Below are 16,938 nucleotides of genomic sequence, written 5' to 3'. Positions count from 1 at the left end.
TGGGTGCGTGGGAGCTGTGGGGTGGTGCTGAGCAGGAGCCTGGTGAGGCCTGGCGGTGCTGATGGTGGCTGTGCTTGGGGTGCTGCCGGGCGTGCGGCTTTGTACCGCGGCAGCTTTCCCTTCCTTGCTTTCTGGTTGCTGGGAGTTTCCGCCTGTGGTTTCCAGGCTGGGCTGGTGGTTGTGGGTCAGTGTTTAGTTGGGGTGTCCATTGCTGGAGATGGTGTTGTAATTGTTTCCTTATCTGTGGAGGTAGTTTTGGGGATGTGTTTTTGTACGTGTGGAGTGTGGAAACTTGAAATTGCTGGACAATGCTGAGGTTCAATGATGTTGTGGGTTTTTTGGTTTTTCTTTCTCTCTTGGCGCATGTCTCATTCCTCTTGTGTTTCTGTGAATTTCCGTTCTTGCCCTTAGCAGGACACTCTGCTTTAGTTGTTGTATAGTATCTTGGACTTTTCCCTTTTTCCTAAACTTATGTGTGATGTTGGACAGGGGAAGTAACCGAGCTTTCTGTTTTGAACAGTACTTAAATCAATCTCATAATCTCCTCTAAGGTCATGCATTATGAGAATATTTAAAGTACTGTTTCCTGACTGTAATTGTCACTGTTGGGATTGTGCCATCTGCGTTTGTAGTGTAGAAAAAGAAGTGGTGGTATAGGTAATTTAGTAAGGAGCAACTGTTAAGTTGCTGGTAAGCTGCTGAGCTGTTGGAGCTGTCATAGTTTATAATGCGTTAGAGTCAATAATTTTCTTTTCTGTAAAATTCCAGTTTTAGACCTTAACTGCAGGTGTTTCCAGCGCACATTTTCTGCTGGTGTGCATGGAAGTTCCTCCCTGGAGTGCGGACAACACCTCTAGGTTATTCTTTGAGGCTGATAGAAAGTCACTGGGTTAATTGCATTGTTCTCTAGTTCATTATTAAGCTGGCTTTTAAAGGATTGGTGTAATAGAGCACTCCAGAAGTAGTCACAACTCTCTGTAATGTGTCATAAATAATTCTGATCAAATTTCTTTGATCATTGTCATAATCAATTTTAATAATTTGTTTTTCCCATATAAATATGTTCCCTGTATACATGGGTTTGTCCATAATCTTGCAGGACGAAGTCGTATAAAGGCTCAATCACACCAATATAATTCTTTAGACATGAACCATTTACCAAGTCTGAGGTAAGGATTTGATTAAGCTGCACCTAGACTTCTCTGAGAAGGAGTTTAGCAAGCAAGGAGGTCCTTTCTGAACCTCAGCCAGAAGCCTTCCCTGATAAATGCTGTGCAAAGCTTCCATTCTGCTTGGGACTCTTCACAAGTCTTTTTGTAATTCTTCATTAGAGTTTTTGGTGTTTTTTAGTCTACTTGTTTTCTTTGTTTTCATATGAATAAATTGTTCCTTTTTAGCCTTTGAAAGAGTTTTGAAATTTTTTATTTGTCAGGAACCTCAGGAGCTCATTAAGTCATTAAGTTGAGGAGGTGGCTCTGGGTCTAAGCACCTGAGCACTGAATGGGTGTTGATGGAGCTTCTGCAGTCTCTTGCAATTTGTCTCTTTGCAATTTGACTTTCCTTGTGAAGGGGTTGAAGTCTCCTCTAATCTGTTGCTTTTGAACAGTAGAGGATTTTTAAAATTATATATAGTTGTCTGTTTTGCCCTGGATATCCCAAGTGTAGTATAGTGCAGAGAGAAGGTGATATCAGAAGAGCCTATTCACGTCATTTTCCAGTGATGCTTTGAGATAATGTCTCCAGGAGTGGCTATCACTGAACCTCTCTAATCCCTATTCTGGTGTTGTATTATCACAATACAAAAAATAATTACAAATGCATCTATTCTTTCATGTTTGAATTCCCTGTATTCTGGCTTGTGTCATTACTACCATTCCTGTTTTTGTCTGAGAGTGGTTTAGTTCCTTCAACCACCTCAGAAAAGACAGAACAAATGAAGTGCTCATTCCTGACATCATAGGGTACCTCTGGATAGGAGCATTAGGAGGACAGTGGTACAATGTGGAAGTTTCATGTTGAGAGGTCCTGCTGTGTACCTGAATATACAAGAGAGCTGGTGGAAAAGCTCACCAATCCACTCCCCATCATTTACCAGCAGTCCTGGCTAACCAAGGAGGTCCCAGGGGACTGGAGGGTGGCCAATGTAATGGTTATCTACGAAAAGGGTCAGAAGTAGAATCCAGGAAACTACAGGCCTGTCAGCCTGACCTTGATGCTGGGGAAGCTCATGGAGATGTTCTTGAGTGCCCATCACATGGCATGTACAGGAGATCCAGGGGATTAGGCACAGCCAGCATGGGTTTGTGAAAGGCATAACTGCCCGACCCAATCTCCTTCTGTAACACAGTGAGCCTCTTAGTGGATGAGAGAAAGTCCAGGGATGTTGACTTCCTGGACTTTAGAGAAGTTTTTGCCTCTGTATACCATAGAATTCTCGCTGATGGCCTGCCCCAGAGAGTACTGATGAATGGAGTTACTTGCAGCAGGCAGGTGGTCACTAGTGGTGTTCCCCAGGGTTCAGTTCTGAGGCCAGCCCTGTTTGATGTCCTTACTGATGATCTGGATGAGGGAATTGAGAGCACCTTCAGTCAGTTTGAGAACAGTGCCAAGTTGGGTGGGAGTGTTGATCTGCTGGAGGGCAGGAAGGCTCTGCCCAGGGATCAGGACAGGCTGGGTCCATGGGCTGAGGCCAATGGTGTGAGGTTCAACAAGGCCAAGTGCTGGGTCCTGTCCCTGTGTCACAACAACCCCTGCAGCTCCAGGCTGGGACAGAGTGGCTGGAAAGCTGCTGAGTGGGAAAGGACCTGGAGGTGCTGGTTATGAGTGGCTGAACATGAGCCAGGGTGTGCCCAGGTGGCCAAGGAGGCCAATGGCTTGTGTCAGCAATAGTGTGGCCAGCAGGACCAGGGCAGTGGCCATCCCCCTGTGCTGGGGCAGTGGTGAGGCCACACCTGGAATCTTATGTTCAGCTTTGTTTCCTCACAGCAAGAAGGACACTGAGGTGCTGGAGCATGTCCAGAGAAGGAAATGGAGCTGGGGAAGGGTCAGTGGAGTGAGTTGTCTAAGGAACAGCTTAGGGAACTGGAGGAGTTTAGTGTGGGGAAAAGGAGGCTTGGGGGCACCATAATGCTGTCTACAATGATCCAAAAGAAGGTTATAACTGTATGGGGGTCAGCCTTCCCTCCCAGCAACTAGCAATAGGAAAGGAAAATGGCCTCAATTGTGCCAGAGGAAGTTCAGGTTGGATATTAGGGAAAATTTCTTCACTGAAGGAGTGGTCAAGCATTGGAACAGACTCCCTAGGAAAGTGGTGGTGTCACCATCCCTGGAAGTGTTCAAAAATGGAGTAGATTCACGATATGGATTAATGGTATTTGGTCAAAAGCTGGGCTTCATGATATTGGAGGTCTTTTCCAACCTTCATGATTCTGTTTGGTCCTCTTGTTTTCTCACTCAGCTAAATGGGCGGTGATAATTTTTGTTTGCACAGTGCAGTGTCCTTGCAGTGATGCAGTAGTGGGGGTGTTTGAGTACAGGAAACAACCTTTTTGTCCCACGCAGGAGGGGGCCAGAGTGCTGACCTAGGGAGATGCTGTTGGGTTGGTGGTTGGAGGATGAAGCAGCAACTGATACGGGTGATGTGTGGGCAGTTTCCTTCATGAGGAATGCTGTGCTCATCGGTTGGACCATGATGGGTGGTGGTGTTTGGGTGATGGATCTCTTTGCTTGCCAATGATGTGTTGGGGTGAAGAAGCACAAGGACAATGTGCTCTGTGTACTGTAGCAGGTCCCCATCGCCACTGAGGTCTAAGCACAGGCAGGAGTATCCTGGACCAGTTGTGGTGGCTGTAGCAAAGCAGTGAGCAGTTCTGGATGTCTGTTGGTTTTGTCGTTTTGGTGTTTCTTGCGTGGAGTTGGTAGCACTGGGCTTCTGTTCTTTGTCCAAATCTCTGCAGACCTTGATGGGTCCCCTCCTTGATTCTTTGAGTTGCACCTTGTTTATGCCACCCTGTTTCTTCCAAAGCAGTGCTGTGGCATTGTGGAATGGTTGTTGGTGGTGGGATGATGGTTTGGCTTTCATGTCTTGGCATTACTGGAGGGTCCAGAAGAGAGAGTGTGGTGGTGGAAGAGGAGAAAGTGTGCAGGGCAGGCATCGTGCCATCTGGGGCAAATGGGTCCCCAACAGTCTGGTAGCTGTAAGAGATGCCTGGGGATTGCAGGACCACCATTACTTGAGAATGGTCTGCTTTCTGTGGCCTTTGACCCAGGCAGGAAGCATTAGCAAGATAGGGTGCAGGAGGGAGACTCATCCCTGCCTGCCTGTAGGGACTATTGTCTTTGCCACATCAGGTATAAGCATGAAGCACAATGACCACAGCTTTGCTTTTTCGTTCTTTTTTGGTTTTATTTCTAACAAAATAACAAACAAACAAACAAACAAATAAATAAATAAATAAACAGGTGGGAAAATGAATAAATAAACAATTAAGTTAATTAATAATTATGTAAGTCAGTAAACAGAGTTGTGTGATAAATAGTGATTGGCATAACAGTACCGCAATGGTTCCCCACTGTCCATGATCCCCTTCCCATTCATCAGGTGAGGTTGCAGTCTGGATGAACATGATAGTTCCAACGGGTAATAAGTACCATCCCCAAAGACTCACAGCTGTCCATGGGTGTGTAGTCCAGAAATTTCCTCTGCCTTCCTCTCCAGTGGCCCTGGTTTGGGTGTGTGGGCTGTGCCACAGAATGACCCCAGTGTCACCATGGTCATACATCAGCTCATCATTCTGGCCAGATCAGGTGTGACTGAGTGATCCCAGCCTGGGCTGCTGCTGTCACCACTCAATCCATGGTCACTGGTGCTGGCTGGAGATGGGTGTTTGCTATCCGTGGGTTTAGTGGGGTCCAGAGCAGCTTGGTGCTTCATTCGCCGTATGAGTCTGTCCACGTGTTGGAAGCAAACAACAGCTTCGAGGCGGACGTGGTCCCAGGCGCAGGCGCTGTGGTTGTGGGCGTGGAGGAAGCGGTGGATCTTCCTGAAGTACTTGTTGATGGTGAGCCGCGGGTTGCGTGGTCCTTTGAAGAGCGTGGCACTGTCGGGGAGGCATTGCTCGAGGTGGTGGATGTGGTGCTGGAGTTTGTTGAGGAGGTCTTTGCGAGCCTGGGTGGGCCAGTGCTGGCGGGTGCTGTTGTTGCTGAGGGTGTGGAAGAGCTGCCGGAGGATGCGTAGGGCGGCGGCGGCGGCTTGGTGCGGGTGGAGGTTGTTGTGGAGGAGGGTGTCAGGGAAGAAGGGCGGCTCTTGGAGGTGGCAGGGCTGCGTGCGTCTGGGAGCCATGTCCTGAAGAAGCTGGATGGCATCCCCAGGATCGTGGGTCCGCAGGTGGTGGCACGGGAGGCCGGTGGCAAGAGTCATGATGAAGAGCAGCAGTGCCAGGGTGCTGTACCACAGGCAGGGCTGTGCACATCCAAGTACGACCATGGCGGAGCTTTAGGTGCTGTGCAGGAGCCTGGTCTGGCTCAGTAGTGGTGGTTGCTTTGCTTGGGGTGCTCCTGGGTGTGCAGTTTTATATGTCCATACCCAGGTTTTCATCACCATTTTTAGTTTTCCTTTTCTGTTTTCACTTTTGTTTTTTTCGTTTGCTTTCTTCTGAGGACTTTGGTGCTTTTCATGACCAGAAGGGGACACTGCTATGAGAACGGGAGCTGCCACTTTCTCAGGGCTGCTGCTGGCAGAAGCCTGACTACTGTGCTATTACAGAGATCAAAGTGTGGCAGAAGTTTTTCGGGTGGCTGTGCTGGGGATGTGTTTCAGGATTGTCTTTTTCATCTGTTTTGTGTGTTTCCTTTTTTTGGGTTTTATTTTAAAATTTCTTTACTTACCTGCATCTGTTTTTTTCTTATTTCATTCTCTAATGTTATTTGTATGTAATGTTTATTTTGCCTGTTAATTTAGTGTTTTCTAATATTTTTTATTGACAGATACTCTTAGTCTCTCAGTCTTTTTAAGTTCTATTTATATGTATATTTTTTTTAATACTTTTTATTTTTTCTGTAGCACCTGCAGCTTTGCTAGTGCAAGAGTTTTTCCTCTTTCTGCAAAATCTTGCAGAATATTTTTGGAGCCATCTCTCATACCTCTGTATCCAGAGTTAATTATCCTAGGTATGTTGGTAGTTAGAAATAAATGTGCAGATGTCACAAAGGATTTTTCATTAACCATTCGTGCAGTGTTTGTCCTTTATATATTTTGGGGGTTCTTTTAATTGTGTTGTGAATTTTTTCTGAAAATGTGTTAGATGGTCTGGGGGCAGGAGCAAGTGGGAATATTTCTATCTCCTGCCAATCCACTTACATATGGAAAGTGAAAGTGGGAAAAGTTCCAAGTGAAAGTTGTCACTGCTTCCTGTGTAACTGCCCGCAGCAAGTGATCCCTGTGGTTGCTGATAAAGCAAGAATGGGATTTTCTCCTGAGATATTTTTTTTAAATTCAAGTAATGTGTATATTGTTGCTGTAAAGTCTCACTGTGGATGTTTTTGTTGTTTGGGTTCTTTTGGTGTATGTTAAATTGGGATATGCTGTCTTCTCTGTTCATCTGTTGCAAAGATCTTACAAATGTGTCAGCTGGTGTGTGTGGTATTCAGTGAACTGCTGGGTGTAACTTAAATCTGTTATGTTTTATCACTTACCCTTTTTTGATCCTTTTCTGCCTCACTTTTTGAGCCTGTTTCTGGTATTTAACTTGTGGCTTTAGGCAGCTTCTCCTTTTGTAAGTCAGGAGATATCTGTGACGTTTGAAGAGCAGAGTTTCTTCCCTGATATCTTCCTTTAGGTAGGCATGAACTGAAGACATATCTGCCTTGCACTCATATTTTCTAGTGAGTTTTGAGTTTGAATGTATGTATGCACAAGTAGGATACAGATATTCAGTACTGATGTGATTTTCCCCTGCCTGAGGTGCAGTGGGAATAATTGCAACCCTTACACCCTCTTCTCATGTGGATGATATTTTGTCCAGTTTGTGTAGGGGGTTAATGTTAGTGTGTCAGTTGATACCCACTGAACAGCATTCACATCTCTTCTCTAGACCTTCTTTTTGTGGCATTTTCATCAGAGGGCTGTGACAGTGCTGCTTTTGAATAACCTGCTAAGATTTTTAATGTGAGTTTAGTTGTGTTTTTCCAAGTGATTCATGCCAGAGATCCTAAGGGGGAATTACCAGGGAAGGAAAGGTTGATGATATAATGGCACTATTACAAGTTACAGAAAGCACCTACAGTACTAAAACTTTGCCACATTATTTCATGTTCAGTGATGGAGGATTTGGTGTAGGAGACAAGGAAGTGATGCACGAAAGTGGAGCAAGGTGGAGGGTGCTGTCAACTCTGAGAAAACATTTGAGGTGCTATGGCATTTGCAGAGAGGGGTATGATAAAGGAGGAGACTTGTCCAGTGTTTGAAAATGTGTGGAAATGGATACGTTACTACTTAAAGCATTATCTCTTTCTGGATTGGAGGCGGTGAGGTGTAGAACATGAAAATTAGGAGAAAAAACACAAATTATCGGACCCACAGGTAGAGTTCACTCAGAGACAGAAGGGCAAACTTCCTGCCTTTTTTCCCCAAACTGTGGTCAAAATACTGCTTTGGTTTTGCTAGCATGTCCTGTTATTTCAGAGTGCAAGCTTTCTAGTATTTCTTACCTTCTTGTCGAAGACTTAGAAGAATGATCCGAGGCAGTGCTTTCCGCTTTTTTTATTCACCCTATCAGCAAAAAGTTTGTGAGCACTCACCTTCAGTATATTTTTATTTCTGAATTATATACATATACATCAGTACTAATATATATGTTATAAAACATACACAAAAATAAAAATGAAACAACAGTGTTTCAAAATTCTCTTAAGTTGTATTTAGCAAAGGTACCAAATTCATTTTCTTCCTGCACCCCACTTTGAGACTATGACCTAAAGTCTTCTGTAAAGTAGTTTAAATAAATTTTCCAGTCATCCAACTGTAACTTTTTCTCCCTCTTTTAGCTTTTTTGCTGTTTTCATGGCTTTCCACTTTTAGAAAACAGGGCCTAGTACAAGGGCAAAACCCTTAGACTTATATCCATGTTGTGATTATATTCTTGGCCTGACCTCAGGCCTTTGACCCACAATGTTCAGTTCTCTTTCAAGCAGTCTGACTGGAAGATTACAGTTCAGAGCTGGGAGCTGTGTGGGAAATCACTTAGTTATTGCCTTTAACTTAGCATTAAGAGATGAAATATGTGTATATAACATGACAAGTGTCTATAAATTAGGTTTATTTTAGCTTGAGAATCCAGGTAAATTTTCAGCTCTGCTGTACGATGTAAGGCCAGCTTCCACCCAAACGTCCTTTAGTTCTTGCTTTTAGAATTTTTGCCTGTGTCTAGTATGCAATTCATAAGATCTGTCTAGCTGTGTTACAGTTTCAACTATTAATAAATGGTGTTGTCTCTTTCCAAGGATTACTATGGAATTACATTCCCTGCTCCTGCAACCTTAACAGGCAGAGATGGGAGCCTTGCTAACAACCCGTACTCAGGTAAGTGCTGGTTAAAGATGGGGACAGCAAGTGAGGTATACTTGTTTCTCACTGCAGTTCATCCTGCTGTTGCTCAAAGAGGAGTTGCTTTTCCCTTTTATGGTCAAAGAAGTCTATCCTTGTTCCTGTTCTTGCTCTTTAGCTATCATTGTGCAAAAATGATACTGATGCCATCCAGGAATTCAGTGGTTTTCATCCACTGCCAGTTGATTAAATCTTAAAACTGTAGCCATAGGCATTGTAGTTCCTCTAATGATGGTATTAAGTGCTGTCACACTTCCCGTTAACTAGCAAAAAGGAATACTGGTTGGGAATGAGCTAGAAGGGATTGATGTATGTCAGCTCCTTGGTAAACATGTGAACATGTTGCTCTGTAGGCTGCCGGAAAGTGCAAGTCTTTGTGAATTTTCTACTTCACGAACACTTCTCTTGGGAGGCTGTTTTTTGGGTAAAAACTGAATTTCGCTTCTTGCTTCTTCAATAAGGTGGCCTACAATGCAAGCCTTGCTTTCCTGGCCTTCAGCTACTGTCTTCAGAACTTTGGTGGTGTGAGGAACTGGACATCTTAACTAGTCATGCTTGACAAACAAACAGATATTGGCAAAAATATGCCCATCACTGCCTGTAAATCCTAACCTGCCTCCAGCCCATGAAGCTTAGCTAAACAGGTTAACCTCCAGGAAAGTCACACTTTAACCCAACAACCATTGACTCTCTGGCTGTTTAACATGCTTCTGCTTTTAGCATGCTTTATTGCAATGATCTGATAGTAATGAGTCTGTTCAGACCATGTGAGACAGGTGAGTATTGGCATCTCTCTTTATCAATGGAGTAGCCATGGCATGGAGTTCTGTGCCCTGTGGCAGTCAGGAGCAGAGACTGGGTGAGGACTTCCCATGAACAACTGCAGCTTTCAAGTGTAGGATATGTCCTGTTCTGTAGTTGTCTGCTTGTATTCAGAGGATTTGAATACACTGAATTCTTCACCTTTGCAGTATCTTTGATAGCTTTTCTGATCAGTTCTTTCTTTTACAGGTGATGTAACAAAATTTGGCCGTGGAGATTCTGCCTCTCCTGCTCCTGCAACCACACTGGCCCAGCCACAGCAGAACCAGACACAGACTCACCACACAACTCAGCAGCCCTTCCTCAACCCAACCCTGCCACCAGGGTACAGCTACACTGGGCTCCCTTACTACGCTGGAATGCCTGGTGTTCCCAGTGCATTCCAATATGGGCCAACCATGTTTGTAAGTGTGACAGCCTAAACTGTAACCCTTCCTGCATGCCTCTCCAGTTTTGCTTTTTCCAGCCCAAACACTCCACGCCTTGGAAGTATAGGAAGGTTTGGGTTGGAGGGTATCATCAAAGACCATCTTGTTCCAATCTCCCTGCCATGGGCAGGGACACCTTCCACTAGACCAGGTTGCTCAGAGCCCCATACAACCTGACCTTGAACACTTCCAGGGATGGGCATCCACGTCTTCTCTGGACAACCTGTGCCAGTGACACACCACCCTCATGGTGATGAATATTTTCCTGATATTTAATCTAAATGTACCATCTTTCAGTTTAAAAGAGCTGCCCTTTGTCCTGTCACTACAGGGCCTGGTAAGATGTTTTTCCCATCTTTCCTCTTCCTTTAAGCTTCCTTTAAGTGCAGAGAGGTCACAGTAAGGTCTCCCTAGAGCCTTCTTTTCTCCAGAACAGCCCCAACTCTCAGCCTGTCCTTATAGGAGAGAGGAGCTCATCCCAAAATGATCTTCATGACCTCCTCTGGATCTTTTCCAACAGATCCACAGCTTCCTCATGCTGAGGACCTCAGAGCTGGAGTCAGTGTTCCATTAGATTCTCATTAGAATGCAATAGTCAGCTTTCCCAGTCTGCAGGAGATCTCCAAAAACTTGCAATGGGAGAAAATAGCTGCAATCTCATCCAGAAGAAAACAAAAAATTTAAAAGGCCAGAACTCATGGACCTCTGTTCAAATTTCTGCAAATATCTGACAGCTTCACTTTGTGGGTTTGCTTTCCTGAAAGCCCTTACTAGTGCCTGAGAGTCAAGGGGAGACCCAAAGCTGAGTCAGTGAGCTGAGAGAGTCTGGATGGAGGAGACCCCATTAAGTGAGAGAGCAGGGCTGGAAGTCTCAGGAGGAAGAGGGTTATTTGGGAAGAGGTGCTGCTCCAGGCAGAAGGGTAGATGAGGCTATTTAAGGTTCTGTAGGATAATATTTTATAACAGTCTCAGGCAGGAATTGATATTTACTTTGTGTGGTTGTTGTTCCCATGTTTGTGGGTAAAAATTTGCTGTTTATGTTCAGCATATGAAAGAAATATGCAGCCTGTTCTGAGGGAGGGCTGCATTGCAATACAGGGAAAGCTCTAGGAGAAATCCTGGGACACAAATGCACTATAGCAAGTTACAGCTGTAAGTAGTCCCGTGCCATCCCAGTCCTCCCAACTCCAGACTGAATTCTCAACATGTTGTGGAAGGTTCCTTCCCCACTAGATGGCAGAGGGAGCCTGTGGTCCAGCTGATGGCACCTTTTGTTCCCGTCCTTTGTCCAGGTACCTCCAGCATCTGCTAAACAGCATGGAGTCAACCTGAACACGGCGTCGACTCCCTTCCAGCAGGCGAGTGGCTACGGCCAGCATGGCTACAGCGCAGGTAAACCCTCAGCCCTTGCTGCCCCGTGAGTGCCCGTGGCACCGTTCGCACACCGTAACGCCCTGTCCTGTGCACACCGGCAGGCTACGATGACTTAACGCAGGGAACGGCAACTGGGGATTACAGCAAAGGAGGCTACAGTGGGTCATCTCAAGCACAAAACAAATCTGCTGGCACTGGACCTGGGAAAGGTAACACTTTGAGACTGGAGGTTTCTCTGGAGTGGGATTAGTAGGGCAAAATCTCAGTGCTGTGCAGTCAACACGGCAGCCAGCTCTAAGCAGGGTTGTGATCCAAACTGTTTCTCCATCTCCTGTATACAAAATGCTTTTGTCATGGTCCAGTTGTTCCTTCTAAACCTCATGGCTGAACTTTGGATAAAGATTTGCGCAGCTGATGCACAGGTTGGTCTTTCTTTGCTGAAGAATATAGTGATCCTTCAACAGTGCTGCAATATTGAAACTTGAGCAGTTCAGTGCTATTGCTGAAATGATCCTCTGCCAAATCATAGCTGGATTTTAAGTTTCTTGGTAGGCACCTGAGACACCCATGTGTCAGAGAGGAGCAGGGCACTTCACACATCTCTGGGCTGTCTAGCTGCTGCCTGTACACACTGCTAACATTGTGTCATCACTGGAAATGTTTCCTTAATGACCATAAAAGCTGAAGAATTTATCCAGCTCATACAAAAGCTTTATTTGGCACATGCTGGTTAGATCTGAGAAGTGTATACTGGGCTGCTTAGCATTTTAAGTGGTTCATCCTCATGCTGAAGCAAATACCAAGCATTTGCAGTGCATTTGAAACCCTAGGTGATCCCACTCTTTTCTGTGGAGAAGCAATCCAGGAAGGAGCAGTGTACAAGGAGGGTTACAAAAGCATAGAGCAGTACCCTTGAGCCCAGTTCTCTGATTCACCAAACAAGGCAAACATCGGCTTATTCTGACCTGAGTGAAGTGATCAGAGCCACCCTCTGTAAAACTGTGAATAAGCATTTCTGAGCCAGTGATGCTGGTTCTGTCAGGGCAGAGGAGCACTGCAGACTTCACTCTTCTGTAGGATGTGGAAGGACAGGGACTGAGATGTGTAGGAGATGCTGAGTCTCATCACTCAGGGCACTATTGGAAAGCTCTTGAGTGCTGCAACAGAGCTGAATGCACCTCCGATCCTAAGAGAAAGCTGGCTTTTTATGGGCCTCAGTGAGTGGTCAGTGCAGCCAACTGCTGTCTGGTGAAGTGCATTGGAATCTGAATCTTAATGGCTGGGTATGGACCTGGGTGATTTATCCCAGTGGGCTTTTGCAGTGGGAAAAAGTAGCTGAGCCCTTGTGGGGTGCTGTGGGTCTGAGATAATGGAGAACCAGCAGGGCAGTGCATCCTCTGAGGCTGGTGGAGGTGCTGGGAGCAGAGCTTGGGATTGTGCTGGCTGGTGAGGTGACATTCCTACTGTTGGTGGCGTTTCTGTTTTCCAGGTGTTTCTGTGACCTCAAGTAACACGGGTGTGCCTGATATCAGTGGCTCAGTCTATAACAAGTCTCAGGTGAGGAGTGTTGGACCCTCCTCCCTCAGGGCCCAAGGCTGATGACTCCTACTCCCAGGCTGGCCAGTCTCAGGGTCAGCAGGCCACGGCATCTCTAACGCTGGCTTTGTTTGCTGCTGGAGTGAAGTCTCATCCTCTGTCCCACTGTTTCTGCAGTGTCAGCTCCTGACAGCAGCTGCTGGCAGAGGCTCAGTGCTCCCTGTGCTGCACACTGCCCACGCTACACCATACCAGCAGTGTCCTGGGTGCAAATGAAGTTGTGTGTGTTAGCATTTTTAGTCCAAATAGCCCCCAAAGCAGGTGAGTTATGGGGCTGTTTGCTTTCCAGCAGAGGGAAAGGCAGTAGTGCCCGCCTCTAACACCCAGGGGTCCCTGTCCCAAGATCTCCTGTGGCCATTGCTCAGCATGCAACTTCCCAGGCAAAGCAGAAATTGCTTTGACCAGCTGTGCTGTGCATTCAGCTTCTGTCCAGCTCCTGTTTGCTCCTCCTTGCACCCTCAACAGGGGAAATCAATGTCTGGCTGCGAGCCATGCTTACAGGTAGGAAGCCAGCTGTCAGCTCTGTGTTTAGGGCTCAGGCTTTGGCCAGCAGGAGGAAAATACTACTGCAAGTTCCTGTGGTTTTTTTGAGCTGCTCTGGATAGGTGGACTAATTCTAGGCTGAGCCCACTCAGTGGAGGAAGAGCTGATGAGGCAGCTGCTCTGATCCCGTGTCCTTGTAAATGGATAGAGGTCAGGGAAGAAAAACCCATAATGCCTGTGAAAATAAAAATTTCAAGAGCCATTCGTGCAGAAGTATGGATGAGAACGGGAGCTGAAACTCATCCTCTGGTGTGCTTGCAGGTATTCAGTATGACTTGACTTCCTTGTGGGGTAGGTGAAAGGTTCAGGTGATGTGTGTTTGGGCCACTCCTGTTCTAGTCTTGCTGGGGCTGCTCACACCAGTCTCTGACACTGTGCCAATTGCCCCCTGTGCAGACGTTTGACAAGCAGGGATTCCATGCTGGCACTCCGCCTCCCTTCAGCCTGCCTTCTGCTCTCGGATCAACTGGGCCGCTGAACCCTGGTGCTGCCCCAGGTTATGCTCCAGCCCCGTTTCTCCATATCCTCCCTGCACATCAGCAGCCTCATTCCCAGATGCTGCATCACCACCTTCAGCAGGATGGGCAGGTGAGTTAGCTCCTTCTGCCTCTGCAGCATCCCCAAGAGGACATTGCTCCCCCTTCCCAGTAGGGTCTTGGGGTGTTTGTTTCCATGTGTTTGCTTTGCTCACCGGGAAAGGGCCTTGGCAGCAATGGCTATTGACCAGCTTGGGAAGGAAACCTCATGAAGTTCAGCAAGGGGAAATGCCATGTCCTGTCCTTGGGGAGAAAACAGCCCTGTGCACCAGTGCATGTCAGGGACCATCTGCTGGAAAGCAGCTCACCAGAAAAGGCCCTGGGGGCCTGGTGAGCACAGGCTGACCATGAGCCACCAAAGCACCCTTGCAGCAAAAAGGGACAATGGGATCCTGAGCTGCACCAGGCTGATCCCTGCCCTCTGCTCAGCCCTGGTGAGGCCACAGCTGCAGCATCGTGTCTGGTGCTTGGATCCCCACTGTGGGAGAGACATGGATGTGTTGGAGAGTGTCCAGTGAAGGACTGATGAAGGGGCTGGATTATGTCTCCTATGAGGAAAGCCTGGGGGAGCTGGGACAATTCAGCCTAGAAAGCACTGAGAGGGGATCTCAATGCATAGAAACCAAAGATGTAAAGAGGATGGAGCCAGGTTCTGTCCAGTGACAGGGACAGTGGGCACAAGCTGGAACACAAGAGGTTCCCTCCGAATATCAGAGAAAATGTTTTTGCTGGGATGGTGACCAGGAAGCTGGTGGAGTCTCCATCCTTGAAATTGTCTGGGAATGGTGCGGACAGCTGGCTCTTAAGTGATCCTGCCCAAGCAAAGGGGTTGGACAAGATACCTCAAGAGATCCCTGCTGTGATTGAGTGAAGAGCCCATCCTGCTGTGGCCTGGGGAGGGATGGATTGTGGGGCGTGAAGCTGAGGCAGGTGCTGCTGTCCCCTGTCAGGAGGGCAGGATGTGATCACTTGTGCTGTGATTCTGGGGAAAAATAAGTATCCCCTGCAGATTGCATGTCAGCTCCAATTCAGTTTCATCTGCACACGCATTTGCTTTCCTAACACTAAATACTCCCTGAAAAAAAGTGTTCAGCCTTAGAATCCAGTAATAGGACATGATTTTGCACTCCAAATGTGTGACATCCTTGTCTGGTGCACCACCTCAGCTCACCTTGGGAAAGCTCCTTTGCTGTGCCTGGCCCTGCTCCTCATTTCCCTTGTTCTTGAGCTTGGGAGGCAGTGGGATGGTGCATCCCCGAGCTCCTGTATGGTGTGTCCATGGCTGCTTGGCCTGGACTGTGGGATGTAGAGATGGTACAGGACAGAAACAGATCTGTTCAGGGGGGAGCATTGCTGTGCTGCTGGGTGTCAGGGCTGTCCCTGGCGATGCTGGGGTGAGCTTGTCTTCCTGGGAATGCTGGTGCTGTGGCAGCTGATGCTCCTGTCTCTTTTGTTTCCCTTTTCTAGGGTGGATCTGGCCAACGCAACCAGCCCAGCACCATGCAGCAAAAGTCTCAGGCTACCAAAACCGCCTATGGCACTTCTCCATACTGGACAAACTAAATCTGAAACCAGGAGGGGGGAGAGAATGAAAGGGGAGGAGGAAGGGAGGAAGGGAAAAAAAAGAAAACAAAAGAAAAGAGAAAAAAGAAAATAAAAGCCGAAGCCCATTCTTGACATTATTAGGGAAAGTAACTGCTCAGCCAAACGTCTGTGCAGGGAGAACTGCAGCCAGCCAGCCATCCTCTGTATGACTCGCCTGCTTCCTCTTTGAGTTGCTGTTATATGTAAGATATTTATGTATGTATTTGTAAATGTAATAGAGCCTAAATGTGATTTTCTGCATCTTGCAGCCTATTTTATTTTCTTTGTAGGAAAACTAATTATCCATTTTCCATCTGCACCGGGGCATCCTTCTTTGTTTTGTATTTTAAGTTCTATGGCTTTTGTAACTCTGTCAGACAAACACAAACTGCACCTTTTTTTTTGGAGCTGGAGCCCATTTATTTAATGCAGTTCTAAATTCAGACAAGTATGGAGACCTGCCCTTCCAAAAACCTGAATCAAGATGTGTCCGGTTGGTTTGATTTTAACCCCCAACCCCCAATACTGCTGTTATTTTAGAGGGGGAAAATAAAAGAAAGAAACAAAAAAAAAGTTTTGTGGGCCTTCCCCTTTCTTTCATTTCCTCCCTCCCTGCCTCCCACCCTCCTGCTGTGGAAGACAAGCTCATGTGGGCAGTTTCATCACTATGGCCTTGAGCTGCAGTTTCAACTTTCAATTTTTCAATTTTTTAAATAATAATAATTTAAAAAAGGACAGGTTTCTATTTTTTGTTTGTGCGATGGTTTTTGTTGGGGATGTTTTTCTTTAGCAAGAGACTCTGGATGGCTCAGTGTGTCCTGGAACCTCCTTTGCATTATTAGAGGCAAAAACTATGTAGCAGTTTCTTAAATAAAAATATAACCTGTGTCTTGTACCTCTTTTTGCCCCGAGCCACCTTCCCAGGAAAGCTGGAGCTACTGGATGGAACCTTCATCTGTCCCTCCCCACTTTTTTTAAAACAAAGACCTTGGAGGCAACTCCTGGTTCTCCTTGTCCTGCACCATGCAGTGAATGTTCTAGGAGTATAATTTCTTTATAGCCCTTCCTCCACCTAATAAAGAGCTGAACATACCACTGGTGTTTGTCTGCACTTTCAAAGGCTCCAGGAGCAGTTTTACTTTTACAGCCTGTCCCTTTCCACCTGCACTTGCAACAGCAGCCAAGCTGGGAGGGTGAGAGCAGCAGGTGGGTCTGACAGCAGTGAGTTCACCCGTGCACTGAGCTCTCAGGCACCCGCTGCCATCCGGGGCTGCACCCTCACTCCTGCCATGAACGGCCTGTTCTACCTTTGGTGTTTCCTGGGGTGCTGCCCTTTCTTGCTTTGCCCATGAAGTCCATGGGTTCCGCTGGGAGGAAGGGCAGGAGTGTGAGGGCTCCTGAGGGAAGTCTTCCTGCTCCAGACTTATCCTTCTGATCATTTTGTCCCCGTGTA

The 16,938-nt window shown here is 46.6% G+C and overlaps 2 protein-coding genes across 6 annotated transcripts in view; one reads left to right on the top strand and one right to left on the bottom strand.

Moving 5' to 3' along the window:
- The window catches only part of UBAP2 (ubiquitin associated protein 2), a 94,924-nt gene extending 78,347 nt beyond the window's left edge, over window positions 1-16,577 (top strand). For 4 of the 5 annotated variants that reach the window (XM_063422016.1, XM_063422015.1, XM_063422014.1 and 1 more), the window contains 7 exons: window positions 8,500-8,578; window positions 9,614-9,828; window positions 11,145-11,244; window positions 11,328-11,435; window positions 12,716-12,783; window positions 13,762-13,953; window positions 15,369-16,577. In XM_063422016.1, coding sequence (XP_063278086.1) covers window positions 8,500-8,578; window positions 9,614-9,828; window positions 11,145-11,244; window positions 11,328-11,435; window positions 12,716-12,783; window positions 13,762-13,953; window positions 15,369-15,464 — 858 coding nt within the window. In that variant the 3' untranslated portion in view covers window positions 15,465-16,577. Of the gene's footprint in view, window positions 1-8,499; window positions 8,579-9,613; window positions 9,829-11,144; window positions 11,245-11,327; window positions 11,436-12,715; window positions 12,784-12,939; window positions 13,084-13,761; window positions 13,954-15,368 lie in introns of those variants that run through there. The other variant, XM_063422018.1, reaches the window with a different exon arrangement.
- LOC134563763 (interferon-like) lies at window positions 6-8,493 on the bottom strand. The gene has a single exon (XM_063422019.1). The coding sequence runs from the start codon at window positions 5,483-5,485 to the stop codon at window positions 4,781-4,783; it is 705 nt and encodes a 234-aa protein (XP_063278089.1). The 5' UTR covers window positions 5,486-8,493; the 3' UTR covers window positions 6-4,780.
- Window positions 16,578-16,938: the final 361 nt, after the last annotated feature.

The sequence above is a fragment of the Prinia subflava genome, chromosome Z (genome assembly GCF_021018805.1).
Source record: "Prinia subflava isolate CZ2003 ecotype Zambia chromosome Z, Cam_Psub_1.2, whole genome shotgun sequence".
Lineage (NCBI taxonomy): Eukaryota > Metazoa > Chordata > Aves > Passeriformes > Cisticolidae > Prinia > Prinia subflava.
This window is presented reverse-complemented; position numbering and strand designations above follow the sequence as displayed.

Bases quoted from the DNA above. Each gene is read 5' to 3' on its own strand.
- LOC134563763 (XM_063422019.1), bottom strand. From the start codon at position 5,485: ATGGTCGTACTTGGATGTGCACAGCCCTGCCTGTGGTACAGCACCCTG.